General features: G+C 43.4%; 1 protein-coding gene across 1 annotated transcript in view; it reads right to left on the bottom strand.

Annotated features, from left to right (window-relative positions):
* MTMR12 (myotubularin related protein 12) overlaps nt 1-21,776 on the bottom strand; it is a 99,240-nt gene that overhangs the window by 20,500 nt on the left and 56,964 nt on the right. The window contains exon 8 of the mRNA XM_053592610.1: nt 6,789-6,864. Coding sequence (XP_053448585.1) covers nt 6,789-6,864 — 76 coding nt within the window. The remainder of the gene's footprint in view (nt 1-6,788; nt 6,865-21,776) is intronic.

Raw genomic sequence — 21,776 nt, 5'->3', positions numbered from 1 at the left:
AAAAAACAGGTCTAGGTAGTTGAACTCAGACTATGTTATGGTCTAACATACCTGGCTTCCATGCTGGTAACCTAGATGATAACAACAACATAATTAGAGGATAGTAGCTATCACTGGAGTGCAGCTTACTATAAGTTGGGCATTTTGTGTGAATTAATTAATTTAATTATCATGGTCATTCCCTGTAACAGAGATGATTATTATCCCCATTAGCAGCAAGAAACTGAGGCTCAAAAAAATGGAAGAACTTCCCCCAGTCGTACAGAAAGGAGCAGCAGTCTGACTCCAAAGGCCACGCTCTACCTGAATGGCAAAAAGGAGGCAGCACCATCATTAGAGAAAATTCACAGGAAGAATGGAAAGCTGGTTACTTGACATACAGTAAACACAGACTCATATATTCAAGGCACTGCGCTGGGTTGTGAGAAGGCAAAAAGAGGACTAAAACACTGTTCAGAGATAAAACTCTTTTTTTTTTTTCTTTGAGACAGAGTCTTGCTTTCTTGCCCTCGGTAGAGTGCCGTGGCATCACAGCTCACAGCAACCTCCAAATCTTGTGCTTAAATGATTCTCTTGCCTCAGCCTCCCAAGTATCTGGGACTACAGGTGTCTGCCACAACACCCTGCTATTTTTTATTACAGTTGTCACTGTTGTTTTAGCTGGCCTGGGCTGGGATTCAAACCCACCAACTTCGGTGTATATGGCTGGTGTCTTAACCACTGTGCTACGGGTGCCCAAGCAGAGAGAGATTAAACTCTTAAAAGGGAAATAAGCTTAAAAATATCCTAGAAAGTAGGATGTGGTATACAAAAAGAGGACAAGGAGAAAGAAACCACGTGAGTGACAGGCTAAGTGGGCATTTGGGCTTTTTTCTGCCTAGGTGACAGGTTAAGATGTTTAGACATTTTTCTGGACACAGTGGGAGTTTACATTTGTTCATTTTGCAAGAATGAAAGTAGACTGGAATTGATCTTGTGGCAAATTAATCTGCCAGCAGAGCCTAGACTGGAGGGCAGGAAGGGCTGGGTGGGTACGTGAGTACAGCTATGGACTTTAGGCCCTGCATGAAGGCCAGGCTAAGCATCCCAGAGTGGCTAAGGTCCACCCTTTGCTTTGCTGACCAAGCTATCAGCCTAGGTTCAAAGGTAAATAAACCTGGAAAGAAAAAACACCTTTTGTATGGGTCAGAGCCTGCGGCTCAAACGGCAAAGGCATCGGCCACATACATCTGAGCTGGCGGGTTTGAATCCAGCCCGGGCCCACCAAACAATGACAGCTGCAACCAAAAAATAGCTGGGCGTTGTGGCCGGCGCCTGTAGTCCCAGCTACTTGGGAGGCAGAGGCAGGAGAATAGCTTGAGCCCAGTAGTTGGAAGTTGTGAGCTGTGATGCCACAGCACTCTACCCAGGGCAACAGCTTGAGGCTCTATCTCAAAAAAAAAAAAAAAACAGGGCGGTGCCTGTGGCTCAGTGGGTAGGGTGCCGGCCCCATATACTGAGAGTGGTGGGTTCAAACCCGGCCCAGGCCAATCTGCAACAAAAAATAGCTGGGCGTTGTAGCGGGCACCTGTAGTCCCAGCTACTTGGGAGGCTGAGGCAAGAGAACTGCCTAAGCCCAGGAGTTGGAGGTTGCCATGAGCTGTGATGGCATTGCACTCTACCGAGGGTGACATAATAAGACTTTGTCTCGGGCGGCGCCTGTGGCTCAGTCGGTAGGGCGCCGGCCCCATATGCCGAGGTTGGCAGGTTCAAACCCGGCCCCGGCCAAACTGCAACCAAAAAAATAGCCGGATGTTGTGGCGGGCGCCTGTAGTCCCAGCTGCTCGGGAGGCTGAGGCAAGAGAATCGCTTCAGCCCAGGAGTTGGAGGTTGCTGTGAGTTGTGTGAGGCCACAGCACTCTACCGAGGGCCCTAAAGTGAGACTCTAGTCTCTACAAAAAAAAAAAATAATAAGACTTTGTCTCAAAACAAACAAAAAAAAAACACCTTTTGTAATTCAGCTGCCCAGAGAGGGAAACTTTTTTGTCATTCATTTGCCACATACAAATCACACGCTGCATGAACAAGCAGCAGCCTGAGCCAAGAGTTAGAGATCAAACTAGCCCACACAATGGTCTGCGCTACACTTAGAAAGTCACAAAGAAGAACCGTTTGGGGTTCCTGGGGAAGATGATGGAATTGCATTGGGTATATTGAGTTATGGGACATCCATGTGGAGATATTCAGGAGGCCCTTGAAAATGAGGATCATGACCTTAGGAGAGGAAGGCAGGCCTGGAGCTCTGAACATGGGAGGTAATGACACAAAACTGCTTTAGGAACTCCCTTCTTGGGGTCAAGCTGGACTTTAGGATACATAATGAGGCAGAAGTATTAGAATGCAGACAAATCAAAAGGTCCTCTGCACCCCTTTCTAATGTCAGACTAAGCAATGTGCAAAAACCCCTTTCCCTTACACACCTTTCTAATGTCAGACTAAACAATGTACAAAAACTACCACAGTTGTTAACCCACTCCAAGGGTGGCAGTATTTTGAATGCCCAAGCAGTTGTGCCTCTCACTCAAAGGGTTAGATGCTCCAGCCATGGCTGGATGCATGGCTGGATGATGGATTCTAAGAAAATTAAGAACTCTTGTTTTTTTTTTTTTGTAGAGATAGAGTCTCACTTTATGGCCCTCGGTAGAGTGCCGTGGCCTCACACAGCTCACAGCAACCTCCAACTCCTGGGCTGAAGCGATTCTCTTGCCTCAGCCTCCCGAGTAGCTGGGACTACAGGCGCCCGCCACAACGCCCGGCTATTTTTTGGTTGCAGTTCAGCCGGGGCTGGGTTTGAACCCGCCACCCTCGGTATATGGGGCTGGCGCCCTACCGACTGAGCCACAGGCATCTCCTGAAAATTAAGAATTCTTAACACTTTCTAACTCTTCTCCTGGGGCACGTGTAACTTCCAATCACAACTGTCTCATCTTACTATTCTTTGTCTGAAATAATAAATAGAAACAAACATAATTCTTGCTCAGAGAGAGAATTCTCATACAAATTTAGCAAAAAGTCTTCCATTCTTGCAATAGATTTCTCTCTGGAAAGGACCACAGAGATATCAGTACGAATTACTTAACAATATACAAGAATCACAGTTTGTTGATTCCATTTATTTTAGAAGGGGGGATTACTCACTATTTGGTGCATTTTAAGGTCTCTCTCTTAATAGAGTCAAAAACAGCTTTAGAAGAATATCTATAGTCAGAGGCTGGAAAGTAGTGTAAGTGAGAAAGACAGGATATAAGTCAGTTGAGAGTAAAAGACAAATGCAAAGAGATAATAATCAGTGTCAAAAACTGTAGAGATCTGAGGCTCAATGATTTCTGGGAAGAAAATATCAGACAGTGAGGGGAATACAAGTTTTGTTGGAAAAAAAAAAAATGAGTAAAGACTGGGCCATGGCTTATGCCTATAATCCCAACACGCTGGGAGGTCAAGGCAGGAGGATTGCTTAATGTGAGAAGTTTGAGGTTGAGTTACGATGAGGCCACTGCACGCTAGTCCAGGTGACAGAGCAAGACCCTGCCTTAAAAAAAACAAAAAAAAAAAAGAAAGAAAGAAAAAATGAGTAGGCTGGAACAGTGGCTCACACCTGTAATCCTAGCACTTTGGGAGGCTGAGGCAAGTTGATTGCTTGAGCTCAGGAGTTTTGAGACCAGCCTGATCTGAGACCAGCCAGAGTGAGACCCTGTCTCTACTAGAGATAGAAAAACTAACTGAGCTTGGTAGCGGTGCCTATCGTTCCACCTACTTGGGAGGCTGAGGGAAAAGGATCTCTTGAGCCCAAGAGTTGGAGGTTGCTGTGAGCTAAGATACCAGAGCACTCTACCCAGGGTGACAGAGTGAGACTCTGTCTCAAAACAAAAACGAAACAAGTAGAGAGAATAAATACATACTCTATAAATATGTTTGACAGTACAGAGCAGGAGAACAAGATAATAGCTGGAAACCTAAGGAAGTGTTCAAGAAGAACAGAATATACTGCAGAAAGGTAACCATGAAAGAGGGAAGGCCGACAGAACTGGGATCTAAAGTAATCAGAACCCAGACAGAGGGTCAGATGCCACATGAAGACAACAGGGGCACAGAGAGGAACAACAGGAGGCCAAGAAGATGGAAGCAGAGGGAGCTCTTATCCCTGTCCTGGTTCCCACTGAGGTGGGGGAAGGTCACCACTGAGAGTCAAGAATGATATTCCAAACTTGAAGAGCACAGGATGATACAGGAAGCAAAAGGAGTTAGACGAAAAACTGCTCAGTGGTCTGCAGTTTCGCTTGAATAATCTAAAGCAATGTTCATTAGCCCCAGAGCAAAAAAAGATAAATGCTCAGGGTTGGAGAAGAACAGCCAGTCAAAGAGCACAGAGTTCTCGAGAATGGCAGCAAGGACATGACTGAACTGACAAATTATGTAGTTCTTAGCTGAAAAGGAGTAAGTGAAGGCAGGGAAGAACAGACTGGGTGGAAAGCCAGGGTAAGAAACCGTGGAGATGTGGAAATGTTCTGAGGATATCACAGTAACAGCTGCACAATGTTGTAAATATACTAAATGTCATTAAGGGGAAATTTTATGTTATGTGTATTTTACCACAATCTTTAAAAAGTCTAAGACGCTCCCTAATCTAGCTCTAAGCCACCTCTTCAGTGTCAGCTCCTGCTGCATAGGAACTGTGACTGCTGATCTGAGCTTACACACCAGGTGCCCACACAGGTTAATGGTTCCCAAACCACTTGATGTTCTTAGACTCCTGAAAAATTACTGAGAACCCTGAAGAGCTTGTGTTATGTGAGTTATAGCTATTGGTATTTATTACATTAAAACTGAGAAACTTTAAAAATAATTTATTTTAAAATAATAACCAATTATACATTAATACAAATAACATTCTCTACACACAAAAATATTAGTAAGATAAAAGGCATTGTTTTATTTATTTATTTATTTATTTTTGAGGCATAGTCCCCACTCTGTCATCCTGGATAAAGTATAGTGATGTCGGGGCACTGCCTATGGCTCAAAGAAGTAGGGCGCCGGCCCCATATGCTGGAGGTGGCGGGTTCAAACCCAGCCCCAGCCAAAAACCGCATAAAAAAAAAAAAGTATAGTGATGTCATCAGAGTTCATCGAAACCTCAAACTCCTGGGTTCAAACCAGGACAACAGGCATTTGGTGCAATATCTAATTTTTTTATTTTTAGTAGAGATGGGGTTTCACTCTTGTTCAGGCTGGTCTTGAATTCCTGAACTCAAGTGATCCTCATACCTAGGCCTCCCAGAGTGCTAGGATTACAGATAGGCATGAACCAACTCACCTGGCCTCAACTTGAAATTTTAATAAGGCAAATATCAGTAGATACAACCCACATAAACAAAACCCCTCTGAGATCCTAAATAAGAGTATAAAGAGTCCTGAGACCAAAAAGTTTGAGAATTGCTACTCTATTTTTTATATATACATATATCATTCTCAGGAGCACAGACTCAAGTTGCCCTTGAATATACACTATTGAGAACTGCTACTCTAAATCAAAGGTTGCAAAGTGATGGAATAGTCAATTCCAGCCCAAAGGTATGTTTTTTAAACATCTGAATCAGCTGCATATATTTAAAAATCAGAAAAAAACACATAAAAAAATCTGTATCACTGGCTTCTCCTGAAAAATCAGGACACTTGGCAACACCCAGTCCATGTGGCACACAATGGCTAGTGCTGAAAACTGTTCCTAGACCAGGCAGAGTGCCTCTGGTTCACAACAAGGGTCACACTTATTACCTACCCTGTCTGGACATGTGACCCTTGCTTAACCATCCCTCCACCCACATAGGTGTGACCCTTTTGGTGAACCAGCCATGTGTACAGCACAGCATTTATCAGTAATTCTCATTTGTTACCAAATACCCTGTGGGTTTGCCAATTTCCAACCACCAATTAGAAGCTAGAGCAACTGCCAGAGTCTTGCTTTCTTTGATTAGTGACATGTTAACTATAGATCCCACCCCATTCTATTCTTGAGAACAAAGAAGCACTCCATGTTGTCGCTGGGAGAAAACACAACCATGCTTGCACATTAATAGTGTAGTCCAAAAAGAATCTTGAAGCCTACTACTCTTAGAGTGGTTCAGCTCTGGTTTAAAATGATTTAGGTGTCAAAGAAGGCTTCCTTTCAACACCAGACAGATCTGTGATCCTCTTAAAGCTTTTTAAACATTAAGCAGGCATTGTGGCTCATGCACAATGGGAGTGTAATTCTAGCACTCTGGGAGGCCAAAGTGGGAGGACTGCTTGAGGTCGGGAATTGGAGACCAGCCTGAGTGACAGTTAAGACCCCATCACTACTGAAAATAGAAAAAATTATGTGGGCATGGTAGAGCTGCTGGAAGGCCCAACTACTCAGGAGGCTGAAGCAGGAGGAGCTCTTGAGCCCAGAAGTTTGAGGCTGCTCTAAGCTATGATAATGCCACTGTACTTGAGCCACGTGACAAAGTGAGACTCTGCCTCAAAAGAAAAAACAAAGGCATGCTTTTTAACTGTATCTGCTTAGAACTCAAGAACATTTGAAAACCTTTAGAACTCTGTCCCAGTCATGTTTAAGAGACTCCTCTAGGGAATCCCTAAGATATTTTTGGATCTGTCTTGGACCGAGGACAAACTTTTCAGTGCCGAAGCCAAGAGCATCAAGCAGAACCACTTTGTCAGAATAGGCCACTGAGCAACCCAGACCTCTTAGGGTTTCCAGATGCACTTACTGGTATTCCACGACCCTGAAAGTGTTGCACATCCTCTTCAGAAAGAGGGGTGGGGACAACAAAGTATGCTGGCAACCTAGAAGAAAGAAATGTCATCAAGTTTTAATATTACACTTAATTCACAAAATATAAAGGCTCAACTTCAATGAAAAGAAGCTAAGCAGAGTGTTGCAACAAGAACCATATTCCCTGCTAAGAAGAACCAGCTCAGATGACCTGTTACTCTCAGTTCGGTGCAAATTACTCTGGACAAGTCAATGGGAATCTGAGTTCAAAACCAGACTCTGTCCCCGATTTTGCACAATCCTAGGTAAGTTTTTCTTCCTTTCCAGGTTTTTTTTCTCTTCTATAAAATGAGGGGATTAGAAAAATACAATACCTGGCTCAGCACCCGTAGCACAGTGGTTATGGCACCAGCTGCATACACCAAAGGTGGCAGGTTCAACTGTAACAAAAAAATGGCTGGGCGTTGTGGCAGACACCTGTAGTCCCAGCTACTTGGGAGGCTTAGGCAAGAGAATTGCTGTAGCCCAGGAGTTTCAGGTTGCTGTGAGCTGTGACGCCACAGCACCCTACCAAGGGCAACATGGTAAGACTCTGTCTCAAAAAAAAAGGTGGGGGGGGGCACCTGTGGCTCAAAGGCATAGGGCGCTGGCTTTATATACCAGAGGTGGTGGGTTCAAACCCGGACCTGGCCCAAAACTGCAAAAAAAAAAGACTATGATACCTAAAAGCATATGAATTCCACATTGGGAATGATTATTCCTATCATAGTAAGCATATAAACATCTATATAAAAAAATCAGTAATTATGATGATTGCTGCCTAAACATTTCTTTTTGTTTGTTTGTTTGTAGAGACAGAGTCTCACTTTATTACCCTCTGTAGAGTGCTGTGGTGTCACACAGCTCACGGCAACCTCCATCGCCTGGACTTAGGCGATTCTCTTACCTCAGCCTCCCAAGTAGCTGGGACTACAGGCACCTGCCACAAAGCCTGGCTATTTTTTTGTTGCAGTCTGGCTGCGGCCGAGTTTGAAACCACCACCCTCAGTATATGGGGCTGGTGCCCTGCCCACTGAGCCACAGGCGCATCCCGCTGCCTAAACATTTTATCAAGTGCTCTGAAAACAACATTTAAGTGCGCCTATGTGCCAGACATTGTTCTAATTATTTAACACAAATTATTCATCTTATCCTAACAATCTTATAAGGTATGTACTATTATTAAAGGAATTGAGACATGACACTGCTAAGACCCTTGCTGGTTTAGACAATTAGTAAATGTATGGTGGGGTTGGGACCTGAACTCAAGCAGCATGACCTCAATTTCTACAGGAGAAAATTTAGTCTGTAAAAAGAACAAATCTGTTAAGTAGCAGGACATGGTAGACTTAGGCTTTTTGAGTTGCAAGAATAAAGATACATGGGAACACCACTCTTCTTTTAGTCAGCAGATGTAGATTTCTACTAAAAAGAACCTGTCTAAATTCGGTCACTGTGAATCTATAAACATCTTTCCTCTAAAGAGCTACAGTGGGGTCAGAGACAAGATGGCTGACTGAAGCCAGCTTTCCACAGAGGCTCCTGTCCAGAAGGAGAGTTAAAGGACAGAAATTTAGCAAGTAACCTGGTGGATTAGAGAGAAGGTTGAAGAATGCACATCAACCCCAAGGATACAAATAAAAGGTACAAAATCCATCACCAAGCGGACAGGAGTCCCCTCCCCCATGAGAACGGCTCAGAGTGCCCCACAAACAAACAAGCGGAGTTCAAAGGTCTCCCACTACACTCCACGGGAGAGACCCTCTAAAAACTGGACCTACCTCCCCTACTAGGGTGCCATGGCGTTCTCCTGCCAGGCATAAAACTGTATAGAACTGTATATATTCTCTACCTGCAATTCTGAGCTCCCAGCACTCCCCTCCACTCTCACTCTGAGGTCTGGAGGCCTGTCCCCCAGGAGTCCAGATTCTTGGGTGATTTCTCAAGGGGTGTGGACAGGGCCTAGACTGCAGCTAGTCAGTGCTGATTCTGCGGCATGGCAGTGAGGATAGGACGCTAGGATGAGAGGAAACCACACCAGAGCGGCGGTGCCCTGAGGTGGAGAGCAGCAGCCAATTTTGGAAACAATAGGGCTCACTCCCGGATATTCCGAAGCCACACCCCCTGTCTCCCTGGGCAACCAGAGAATGCCGGGCATCTTCTCAGGTGGCAACCACTGTGGAACAGATCTGGGATGGAAACGCAGGCCCCGAGAGTAAAGGGTTTGCCTGAGGTGGTACCAGCCTGGGTGGAGCGTGGGGACTAGAAAACACGCACAGAGCTGGGAAATTCCCAGGGCAGGGCTGACCCAGAGGACTGCTTTACTGAGCCTAAGACATACCTTGTCCTCAGGGGATCGTCAGCCTATAGATAAAGGAAGGCAGGAGACTAGAACTGACAGCTAACTGAATACAAACCTGCAGGAGCAAAGACAGGGCTGGAGGCGCAGGCTCTGGAAACTCAAAACACCTTCTCTTCTGCAGGGGAATTTAGCAGGGACAGAAACAAATTCCCGCAAAGTTGTTCTGTTCTGTTCTGTCAGTAACATCAATCAGGGGCAGGGCTGGAACTGCGTGAACACCACCCAGCGTCCATCAAGCGCCTGAAGTTGTCAGGCCTCACCACCCCCTGCTGGATAGAGGCAGAGAGAAGTGGCCTGGCTGAGCAGATACAGATTTCCTTATAATTCAGGCAGGTGCAAACCCCTGGAGTATCTGCTCACGGGAGGCAACGGAGTAATAGCCCTGCAGGGCTATCAGTGACTGGGTGTGACAGAGGTGCAAGGTGGGGAAGGAGGCATTAACCTTCCCAGACAACTCTATTTACTGGGTGGGTCCTCCTGACTTCACGGAGCACCGGAGCAAGTCATATTTGAGTTGTCACCAGACCCCTGCGATTCAGTTCCCAGAGACATTTGAAACTCTCACACCTGAGACAGGTGCTGACTGAGACAATTGATTTGGACCTTTTGAACTGAGCCAATCGCCTGAGGACTATTCAAGTGGTGCCCTGGCTGTGTCGTTGTAGGAAGGTTTGATTTTCCTTTTCCAATTGTTGCCTGTGGGCTGTGGGGTGACTTAATTGCTGGTATTTCTTCACAGCTGAGACTTCAACACAGAGTAACTGTTTCACTAGGGTTGAACAGAGACCAGCTGAAAAGAAGACAGAACCACTTAGCCCCACCACACCAAATAGGTCCCCAGTTTCTCAGGCAGTAGCACTGTACTGGTCCTCAACAAAGCTCCAGAGGAAAAGTCAAACGGTGCAAAATAATCATGGGGCGAAATCAGTGGAAAAACTCTGGTAACATGAATAACCAGAATAGATCAACGCCCCCTGCCAAGGAAAGATATGGCAGATGAAACTGAAGATCCCATTCATAAACAGCTGGCCGAGATGTCAGAAATTGACTTCAGAATTTGGATTGCAAACAACACTAATAGAATGGAGAAAAATTTGGAAGTAGAAATTCGAAGAGCAATTTGAAAGTCAAAATTAGAAATTCGAGGAAAAATTCAAAAGTTGTCTCAAGAATATAATGAATTTAAAGACAAAACCACCAAAGATTTTCATGCACTGAAGCAAGAATTTGTAGCCCTCAAAGATCTGAAAAATACAGTAGAATCTCTCAGTAACAGAGTGGAGCAAGCAGAAGAAAGGATTTCTGACATTGAAGACAAAGCCTTTGAAAGCTCCCAAACTCTCAAAGAGGAAGAGAAATGGAGAGCAAAAATGGATCATTCTCTCAGATAGCTGTGGGATAATTCGAAGGCTAATATGGCCTCATTGGAATCCCTGAAAGTGATGAAGTGGCCTTGCAAGGCATAGAGGGCCTTCTTCATGAAATTATGAAAGAGAATTTTGCAGACATGCCAAGAGGTTCTGAAATTCAGATAGCAGACAGTTTCAGAACCCCAGGATGACTCAATCCAAATAGGACATCCCCCAGGCATATCATAATTAACTTCACTAGTGTTAATATGAAAGAGAAAATTCTGAAAGCAGCCAGATGTAAGAAATTCATTACCTACGAAGGGAAGAATATTAGAATGACTGCAGATCTCTCTGCTGAAACTTTTCAAGCTAGAAGAGGATGGTCATTGACTTTTAATCTTCTAAAACAGAATAACTTTCAACCCGGATCCTGTATCCAGCTAAACTGAGTTTCATTTATGATGGAGAAATTAAATACTTTAATGACATTTATATGTTGAAGAAATTTGCCATAACCAAACCAGCTCTTCAGGATATTCTCAGACCTATCCTCCATAATAACCAGCCCAATCCTCTACCACAAAAGTAAACTCACTCAGAAACTTTTGATCAAACTCCAACTTCCACAGTGGCGAAAGGATTAAAAATGTCCACTGGACTTTTGAAAAACTCGATACCCAAAATTTCACCAGATTTATCAATATTCTCCATTAATGTGAACAGCTTAAACTGTCCTCTACAGAGGCATAGCTTAGCTGACTGGATACAAAAACTCAGGCCAGATATTTGTGGCATACAAGAGTCACATCTTAACTTAAAAGACAAATACAGACTCAGGGTGAAAGGATGGTCATCCATATTTCAGGCAAATGGTAATCAGAAAAAAGCAGGTGTTGCGATTTTATTTGCAGATACAATCGGCTTTAAACCAACAAAAGTAAGGAAGAATAAGAATGGTCACTTCATATTTGTTAAGGGTAATACTCAATATGATGAGATTTCAATTATTAATATCTATGCACCCAACCAGAATGCACCTCAATTTATAAAGAGAAACTCTAACACTTATGAGCAACTTGATTTCCTCCAGCTCCATAATAAGTCGGAGATTTCCACACTCCTTTGGCAGTGTTGGATAGATCCTCCAATAAGAAGCTGAGCAAAGAAATTTTAGATTTAAACCTAACCATCCAACATTTGGATTTAGTAGACATCTACAGAACATTTTATCCCAACAAAACTGAATACACATACTTCTCATCAGCCCACAGAACATTCTCCAAAATCGATCACATCTTAGGTCACGAGTCTAACCTCAGTAAATTTAAAGGAATAGAAATTATTCCTTGTATCTTCTCGGACCACCATGGAATAAAAGTTGAACTCAGTAACAACAGGAATCTGCATACTCATATAAAAACGGAAGTTGAATAACTTTATGCTAAATGATAGCCGGGTCAGAGATGAGATTAAGAAGGAAATTGCCAAATTTTTGGAACAAAACGACAATGAAGACACGAATTATCAGAACCTCTGGGATACCGCAAACGCAGTCCTAAAAAGGAAATTTATAGCACTGCAAGCCTTACTCAAGAGAATGGAAAGAGAGGAAGTTAACAACTTAATGGGACCTCTCAAGCACTGGAAAAGGAAGAACATTCCAACCCCAAACCCAGTAGAAGAAAACAAATAACCAAAATTAGAGCAGAATTAAATGAAATTGAAAAAAAAAGAATTATACAACAGATCAATAAATCAAAAAGTTGGTTTTCTGAAAAGGTCGATAAAATAGATAAACCCTTGGCTAACCTAACCAGGAAAAAAAAGAGTAAAATCTCTAATCTCATCAATCAGAAAAACAAAGACGAAATAACAACAGACTCCTTAGAAATTCAAAAAATCCTTAATGAATATTACAAGAAACTTTATTCTCAGAAATATGAAAATTTGAAGGAAATTGACCAATACTTGGAAGCACGTCACCTTCCAAGACTTAGTCAGAATCAAGTGGAAATGTTGAACAGGACAATATCAAGTTCTGAAATAGCATCAACCATTCAAAATCTCCTTAAAAAGAAAAGCCCGGGACCAGATGGCTTCACATCAGAATTCTACCAAACCTTTTAAGAGGAACTAGTACCTGTATTACCCAACCTGTTCCAAAATGTAGAAAAAGAAGGAAGACTACCCAACACGTTCTATGAAGCAAACATCACCCTGATCACCAAACCAGGAAAAGACCCAACAAGAAAAGAAAATTATAGACCAATATCATTAATGAATATTGATGCAAAAATATTCAACAAGATCCTAACAAACAGAATCCAGCAACACATCAAACAAATTATACATCATGACCAAGTCAGTTTTATCCCAGGGTCTCAAGGCTGGTTCAATATACGTAAATCTATAAGTATAATTCAGCACATACACAAATTAAAAAACAAAGACCATATGATTCTCTCAATTGATGCAAAAAAAGCTTTTTATAATATCCAGCATCCCTTCATGATCATAACACTTAAGAAAACTGGCATAGAAGGGACATTTCTTAAACTGATAGAGGCCATCTACAGCAAACTCACAGCCAATATCGTATTAAATGGAGTTAAATTGAAATCATTTCCACTCAGATCAGGAACCGGACAAGGCTGCCCATTGTCTCCACTGCTCTTTAACATTGTAATGGAAGTTTTAGCTATTGCAATTAGGGAAGAAAAGTCAATCAAGGGTATCCATATAGGTTCAGAAGAGATCAAACTTTCACTCTTTGCAGATGATATGATTGTATACCTGGAAAACACTAGGGACTCTACTACAAAACTCTTAGAAGTGATCAAGGAATACAGCAGCATCTCAGGTTACAAAATCAACATTCATAAATTGGTAGCCTTTATATATACCAACAATAGGCAAGCTGAAAAAACAGTTAAAGACTCTATTCCACTCACAGTAGTGCCAAAGAAGATGAAATATTTGGGAGTTTATCTAACAAAGGACGTGAAAGATCTCTATAAAGAGAACTATGAAACTCTAAGAAAAGAAACAGCTGAAAATGTTAACAAATGGAAAAACATACCATGCTCATGGCTGGGAAGAATCGACATTGTTAAAATGTCCATACTATCCAAAGCAATATACAATTTTAATGCAATCCCTATTAAAGCTCCACTGTCATACTTTAAAGATTCTGAAAAAATAATACTTCGTTTTATATGGAATCAGAGAAAAACCTCAAATAGCCAAGATATTACTCAGAAATAAAAATGAAGCAGGAGGAAACACACTACCAGACCTCAGACTATACTATAAATCAATAGTGATCAAAACAGCATGGTACTGGCACAAAATCAGAGAGGTAGATGTATGGAACAGAATAGAGAACCAAGAGATGAACCCAGCTTCTTACCGTTATTTGATCTTTGACAAGCCAATTAAAAACATTCAGTGGGGAAAAGGTTCCCTGTTTAACAAACGGTGCTGGGTGAACTGGCTGGCAACCTGTAGAAGACTGAAACTGGACCCACACCTTTCACCATTAACTAAGATAGACTCTCACCGGATTAAATATTTAAACTTAAGAAATGAAACTATAAAAATACTAGAATAGAGTGCAGGGAAAACCCTTGAAGAAATCAGTCTCAGTGAGTATTTTATGAGTAGGACACCCCCACCCCCCACCCCGGCAATTGAAGCAGCTTCAAAAATACACTACTGGGGCCTGATCAAACTAAAAAGCTTCTGCACAGCCAAGAACACAGTAAGTAAAGCAAGCAAACAGCCCTCAGAATGGGAGAAGATATTTGCAGGTTATGTCTCCAACAAAGGTTTAATAACCAGAATGCACAGAGAACTCAAATGCATAAGCAAGAAAGGAACAAGTGATCCCATCGCAGTCTGGGCAAGGGACTTGAAGAGAAACTTCTCTGAAGAAGACAGGTGCATGACCTACAGACATGAAAAAATGCTCAACATCTTTAATCATTAGAGAAATACAAATCAAAACTACTTTGAGATATTATCTAACTCCAGTAAGATTAGCCCATATCACAAAATCCCAAGAACAGAGATGTTGGCGTGGATGTGGAGAAAAGGGAACACTTCTACACTGCTGGTGGGAATGAAAATTAATACATTCCTTTTGGAAAATGTTTGGAGAACACATAAGAGATCTAAAAGTAGACTGCCATTCAATCCTATAATTCCTCTATTAGGTGTATACCAGAAGACCAAAAATCACATTATGACAAAGATATTTGTACCAGAATGTTTATTGCAGCCCAATTCATAATTGCTAAGTCATGGAAAAAGACCAAGTCCCCATCGATCCATGAATGGATTAATTGTGGTATATGTACACCATGGAATATTATGCAGCCTTAAAGAAAGATGGAGACTTTAACTCTTTCATGTTTACATGGATGGACCTGGAACATATTCTTCTTAGTAAAGTATCTCAAGAATGGAAGAAAAAGTATCCAATCTACTCAGCCCTAGTATGAAACTAATTTATGGCTTTCACATGAAAGCTATAACCCAGTTATTATGTAAGAATAGGAGGAAGGGGAAGAGAGAGGGGAGGGAGGGGGAGGATGGGCGGAGGGAGGGTGATTGGTAGGATTACACCTGCGGTGCATCTTACAAGGGTACATGTGACACTTAGTAAATGTAGAATATAAATGTCTTAACACAATAACTAAGAAATGCCAGGAAGGCTATGTTAACCAGCGTGATGAAAATGTGTCAAATGGTCTATAAAACCACTATATGGTATATGGTGACCCACGATAGCATTAATGTACACAGCTATGATTTAATAATAAAAAAAATAAAGAGCTACAAATAAATCTCATGAGAAAAAAGGTGCTTATTGTGTTAAATAACAACAGAAAATAACTGTATGGTTTTGTAAAAGTGCTGCACATTTGACAGAGATCTGTTAAGTATCGAGTCATGGAAAAGATGGATATTCACAGTTAAACGATCAGAAGTCAAATGTGATCAACCCATGAGACCTAATCAAGTCATTGAAGGTGGAGCAACATGTTAAATATAACCACAGGGCTGTGGCCAACAAAATTCAGACTGTGGGCCCAGGCAAGGTGGCTCATGCGTGTAATTCTGTCACTTTGGGAGGCGGAGGCAGGAGGATGGCTTGAGCTCAGGAGTTTGAGATAAGCCTGGGCAACATAGCAAAACTAACATTTCTAACAAATAAATGTCATATATTATGCTGGATGTAGTGGCACGTGCCTGTATTCCTAGCTACTTGGGAAGCTAAAGTGAGAGGATCCTGTGAGCCTGGGAGTTTGAGGTTGCTATGAGCTGGGATTACACCATTGCTCTCTAGCCTGGGCAACAGAGTAAGATCCTGTCTCAAAAAAAAAAAAGGATCCAGGCTGTGGGAAACTACTAGATAAATGGCCTGGCTTCTTTAACTAATTTTAAGGAAAAAATATGATGGCATAAGAATCTACAAGTTAGGCTCAGCGCCCATAGCTTACTGGTTAGGGTGTTGACCACATACACCAGAGTTGGCAGGTTCAAACCCAGCCCAGGCCTGTTAAACAACAATGACAATTACAACAAAAACTAGCTGGGCATTGTGGTGGGCGACTGTAGCCCAGATACTTGGGAGGCTGAGGCCCAAGAGTTTGAGGTTGCTGTGAGCTGTGACACAACGGCAACATAATGAGACTCAGTCTCAAAAACAAACAAACAAAATAAAAACCTATAGGGCGGCGCCTGTGGCTCAGCGGGTAGGGCACCGGTCCCATATGCTGGAGGTGGCGGGTTCAAACCCAGCCCCAGCCAAAAAAAATAAAATAAAATAAAATAAAAATAAAAAATAAAAACCTATAAGTTACACAATTTAAGAAACTTATCAACTGTCTCCAAAATATCAATCTCATTAAATCTTTATTAATGATAAAACAGAAAACAAAAGAAAGGTATGTACTATTATTTATTCTTGAAATAAAGAAAGAGAAACTGCTGGCTCAGCACCTGTGGCTCAAGTGGCTAAGGCGCCAGTCACATACACCTGAGCTGGCAGTTCAAATCCAGCCCTGGCCCGCCAAACAACGACGGCTGCAACCAAAAAATGGCAGGGCATTGTGGCAGGTGCCTACAGTCCCAGCTACTTGGGAGGTGGAGGCAGGAGAATCGCTTAAACCCAGGAGTTGGAGGTTGCTGTGAGCTGTAATGCCATGGCACTCTACCCAGGGCAACAACTTGAGGCTCTGTCTCAAAAAAAAAAAGAAAAGAAAGAGAAATTGCTATAACAATTCATAAAACACTAGAGAAGATTTGAATCCTAACTGGATATTAAAGAATTAATGTGAAATTCGAAAAGTATGGTAATGGTTTTATGGTTATATATGTTTACTTAATAATAATTAGTCTTTAATTAGACATATATGAAAATATTTATGAATAAAACGTCATGAGCTCTGGGATTTATTTCAAAATAATACAAGGGAGGGGGTAGTCGGCGGTGGTATGAAGCAGGATTACCGACAAGTTAGTAATTGCTGAGTCTGGGTAAAATGTAAAGGGGAATTCATCAAATCCTCTTTTCTTTTACACTACTTGAAATTTTTATAAAAAATCCTTAAAGGTAGTTAAGAAAAAAAAAAAAACTTTCCGGGCGGTGCCTGTGGCTCAGTAGGTAAGGCGCCGGCCCCATATACCGGGGGTGGCGGGTTCAAACCCGGCCCCGGCTGAACTGCAACCAAAAAATAGCTGGGCGTTGTGGCGGGCGCCTGTAGTCCCAGCTGCTCGGGAGGCTGAGGCAAGAGAATCGCTTAAGCCCAGGAGTTGGAGGTTGCTGTGAGCTGTGTGAGGCCACGACACTCTACCGAGGGCCATAAAGTGAGATTCTGTCTCTACAAAAAAAAAAAAAAAAAAAAAACTTTCCACATGACTGTGATGTAAACCCAGTCTGAGAACCACTGGTCAAGGCTAAGATACCTTAATCCATCAAACAGTGAAGAATATTTGGCTCCTAAAGAGCCTGAAGTATCTTCTCACACAACTGCAGGAATGGGGGAGTGCTACGGCACCCCTTCTGCAGGTGTAGTCAGTAAGTAAAACCTCTTCACAGGTCAATGGCTCTAAAATTCAGTCTACTCACTAAAATCAATGAGACCATTAACAAACCACCAATGCCCAGGCGCCAGAACTATTAAATCAAAAGCATAAAAGCGCTTGAATTATTCACCCAGGATGAAAACTGTTGTTCTAGAGCAGCGGTTCCCAACCTTTTTGGTACCAGGGACCAGTGTGTCTTATGGAAGACAATATTTCCATGGATTAGGGGTGAGGAAGGATGGTTTGGGGATGATTCAAGCACATTACATCTCCACCTCAGATCATGAGAGAGCTGGTGTGTGCACTTCTCATGAGGAGTGTGCAAGCTATATCCCTCATATGCACAGATTATAGCAGGGTTCACGTTCCTATAAGAATTTAATGTCAAAGCTGATGTGACAGGAGGCGGAGCTCAGGCGGTGATGTGAGCAGTTGTGGGAGCAGCTATAAATACAGACGCTTTGCCACCTTGCTTGCCCGCTGCTTACTTGTTGCTGTGCAGCCATAGACTGGTACCAGCCCATGACAGCCCTAAGTGTTGGGGACTGTAGTTCTAGAAGACCCTGATACTCAAACTACACCATGGCATGAACTGGAAGCTTATAAGGAGACCAGATTCTTAGCGATTTTCTTGCCTCATCCTCCCAAGTAGCTGGGACTACAGGTGCCTGCCACAATGCCTGGCTATTTTTTGGTTGTATTTGTCATTGTTGTTTTGCAGGTACAGGCTGGATTTGAACCCACCAGCTCCTGTGTATGTGGCTGGCACCCTAGCCGCGGAGCTACAGGTGACGAGCCTCTCCAGTTAATTTTCTATTAGAGTTTTTCACTCAAAAAAGTCAGAAACAGGCTCTGCGCCCGTAGCTCAGTGAGTAGGGTGCCAGCTACATACATCAAGGCTGGCAGGTTCAAACCCGGCCGGGGCCTACTAACGAACAATGCCAACTGCAACCAAAAAATAGCCAGGCGTTTTGGCAGGTGCCTGTAGTCCCAGCTATTTGGGAGATTAAGGCAAGAGAATTACTTAAGCCCTAGAGTTTGAGGTTGCTGTGAGCTGTGACGCCATAGCACTCTACCAAGGGTGACATTATGATACTCTGTCTCAAAAAAAAAAAAAAAAAACCCAAAATGTCAGAAACAGCCAGGATCCATGGCTTATGGCAATAATCCTAGGACTTTGGAAGGTTGATGTAGAAGATCACTTGAGGTCAGGAGTTTGAGACCAGCCTAAGCAGAAGTAAGATACTCGTCTCTGCAAAAATAGAAAAATTAGCCAGCCACAATGGCAGAAACCTATAGAGTCCCAGCTACTCGGGAGGCTGAGGAAGAAACATCACTCAAGCCCAGGAGTTGGAGGGTGCAGTGACCTATGATGATGGCACTTTACTCCAGTCTGTGCAACAGAGCAAGACTCTGTCTGGAGATTGAAAAAAGAAAAGACAGTAAAAAGTTAGAACCCAGTGTATTAGGAAGTGCAGCTTTCCTCACCCAGCAGAAGCAGCTGTACACAGAGGAAGAGCACTGCCTCTGAGGATGTCCTTTCCTACCCACACAGTTCTGTGGAGTTTTTGCTGGGAGACTCCCTGTGGATACAAGCAATTAATCCTCTCTCCTTGCAAAGCCATCATTCTAGTCATTAGGATGAGTTTAGAATACAAAGTAAACAGCCCTCCAAATACAGCATTTTTTTTTTTTTGAGACAGAGTCTCTCTTTGTTGCCCTCGGTAGAGTGCCATGGTTTCATAGCTCACAGCAACCCCAAACCCTTAGATTCAAGCAATTCTTTTGCCTCAGCCTCCCGAGTAGTTGGGACTACAGGTACCTGCTACAACACTGGGCTATTTCTTTTTCTTTTCTTGAGCGATGAGGTCTCGCTCTGGCTCAGACTGGTCTCGAACATGTGAGCTCAGGCAATCCACCCACCTTGGCCTCCCAGAGTGCTAGGATTACAGGCATGAGTCACTGCACCCGGCCACAGCGTGATTTTAATTCATGCAAAATTGTATGATCCACTCAGGCACAAGCCTGGAGCAGCAATGTCTCCCTGTGCCAGCACCATTTCAGAGGTCAACCTCTGTGTTGTACAGACCCTACAGGGATGCATACCTTCCTATGTCTTTACAGGGAGGTGGGATGAGAAAAAGGTGTTTGGGGAGGAGAATAAAAAAAGAAAAGAAATAGGGGCAGCGCCTGTGGCTCAAAGGAGTAGAGCACCGGCCCCATATACCAGAGGTGGGGGGTTCAAACCCAGCCCCAGCCAGAAACTGCAAAAAAAAAGGAAAAACACACACTCAGTTTCTTTTCTTTCTTTTTGAGGCAGAGTCTCAAGCTGTCACCCTGGGTAGAGTGTAATGGTGTCACAGCTCACAGCAACCTCAAACTCTTGGGCTTAAGTGATTCTCTTGTCTCAGCCTCCCAAGTAGCTGGGACTACAGGTGCCCACCATAACGCCTAGCTGTTTTTTGGTTGTAGTTGTCATTGTTGTTTGGCAGGCCTGGGCTGGATTTGAACCAGCGAGCTCTGGTGTTATGTGGCTGGTGCCCTAGCTGCTGAGCTACAGGCGCAGAGCCTTTTTTTTTTTTTTTGTAGAGACAGAGTCTCACTTTATGGCCCTCGGTAGAGTGCCGTGGCCTCACACAGCTCACAGCAACCTCCAACTCCTGGGCTTAAGCGATTCTCTTGCCTCAGCCTCCCGAGTAGCTGGGACTACAGGCGCCCACCACAACGCCCGGCTATTTTTTGGTTGCAGTTTGGCCGGGGCTGGGTTTGAACCCGCCACCCTCGGCATATGGGGCCGGCGCCTTACTGACTGAGCCACAGGCGCCGCCCTGTTTTTTTCTTTTGAGACAGCGTCTTACTCGGTCACCCTGGGAAGAGTGCCGTGGAATCATATAGCTCACAGCAAACCTCAAACTCTTGGGCTCAAGTGATTCTCTTGCCTCAGCCTCCCAAGTAGCTGGAACTACAGGTGCCTGCCAAAACGCCCAGCTATTTTTAGAAATGGCATCTCACTCTCGTTCAGCCTGGTCTCAAGCTTGTGAACTTAAGCGATCCACCCACCTTGGCCTCCCAAAGTGCTGGGATTATAGACGTGTGCCATCGTGCCTGGCCCCAGACACTCAGCTTCTTATTCTTATCCAAACTGATTGCAGCCCCCATCTAACTAATGATGAGACTCTCATTAATTTATTCATTCTTTCTCCTGTTTAGGGAGCACCTCTTAGAAGCCAGGCAATGTGCTTTGTAGTGAGGATAAACAAGGAACAAAAACAGACTTTGTCCTTGATTTCACAGAGCTGGACGTTGCAGAAACATTAACCAAATAATGATACAGATAAAAATAAACTCTTGATTGCAGGAAGTGCTATGAAGAGGGGCATACAGTGCAGTTACAGTACTCACAGGAGACCTGACCTAGTCCTGAGACATCTAAGAGCTGACCAGTGAAATGGAGTTAATTACATTCATGTAGCTAGAAGCAAAAGGCACTTCCAGACAGGAGACTGCTAGGCAAGGCCTGTGGCAGAGAGGTCGGTGTGGCCAGAGGGGTGTGATACAAAGTTGGAGTCATACTGTGAAGCACCTTGGAGTACAAAGGTGTACTTCCTGCTGTGCCAAGAACAGCAGGAAGCCATTGAGGCAGGAGTGAGTATGACAGGATGCATGTGGAGAGGCCCCCCCCAGGGCCTCCTATGTGGAGAACAGAGGTTGGGGGATGGGAGTGCATGGGAGAAGACCATACGGCCAATTATGACAGTGGTCTAAGCCTATCCAGTTGTCACCCCATAGAACAGAAAAGCGTTTTAAGTGGGAAGGAGGAAAGAACCAGGTAGGACTGAGAGTGACAGTGGGGGTGGAAGGTTGGCGTAGGGCTCTGCAGGCCCCTCCCACTGTCACGACAGCTTATGCTATGATGGGGGGAACTAACCCTGTAAATATTTGAGATTGATCAAAATCAAAACTGATCTTAAGAGGCCTCAGAACTGTGAATACAAAGACCTTTGAAAACATATTTTATAACACTGTTAGCAGGGTGCTAGGGAATATGGTCCAAAATGGTAAGATTCAAGTTTCTAAAAATACATAATGTAGGTCAGATCACATCCTGTGCAGGCTCAAGCTCCCCTTGGTTAAAGCC

The sequence above is a fragment of the Nycticebus coucang genome, chromosome 1 (genome assembly GCF_027406575.1).
Source record: "Nycticebus coucang isolate mNycCou1 chromosome 1, mNycCou1.pri, whole genome shotgun sequence".
NCBI classification, from domain to species: domain Eukaryota; kingdom Metazoa; phylum Chordata; class Mammalia; order Primates; family Lorisidae; genus Nycticebus; species Nycticebus coucang.
This window is presented reverse-complemented; position numbering and strand designations above follow the sequence as displayed.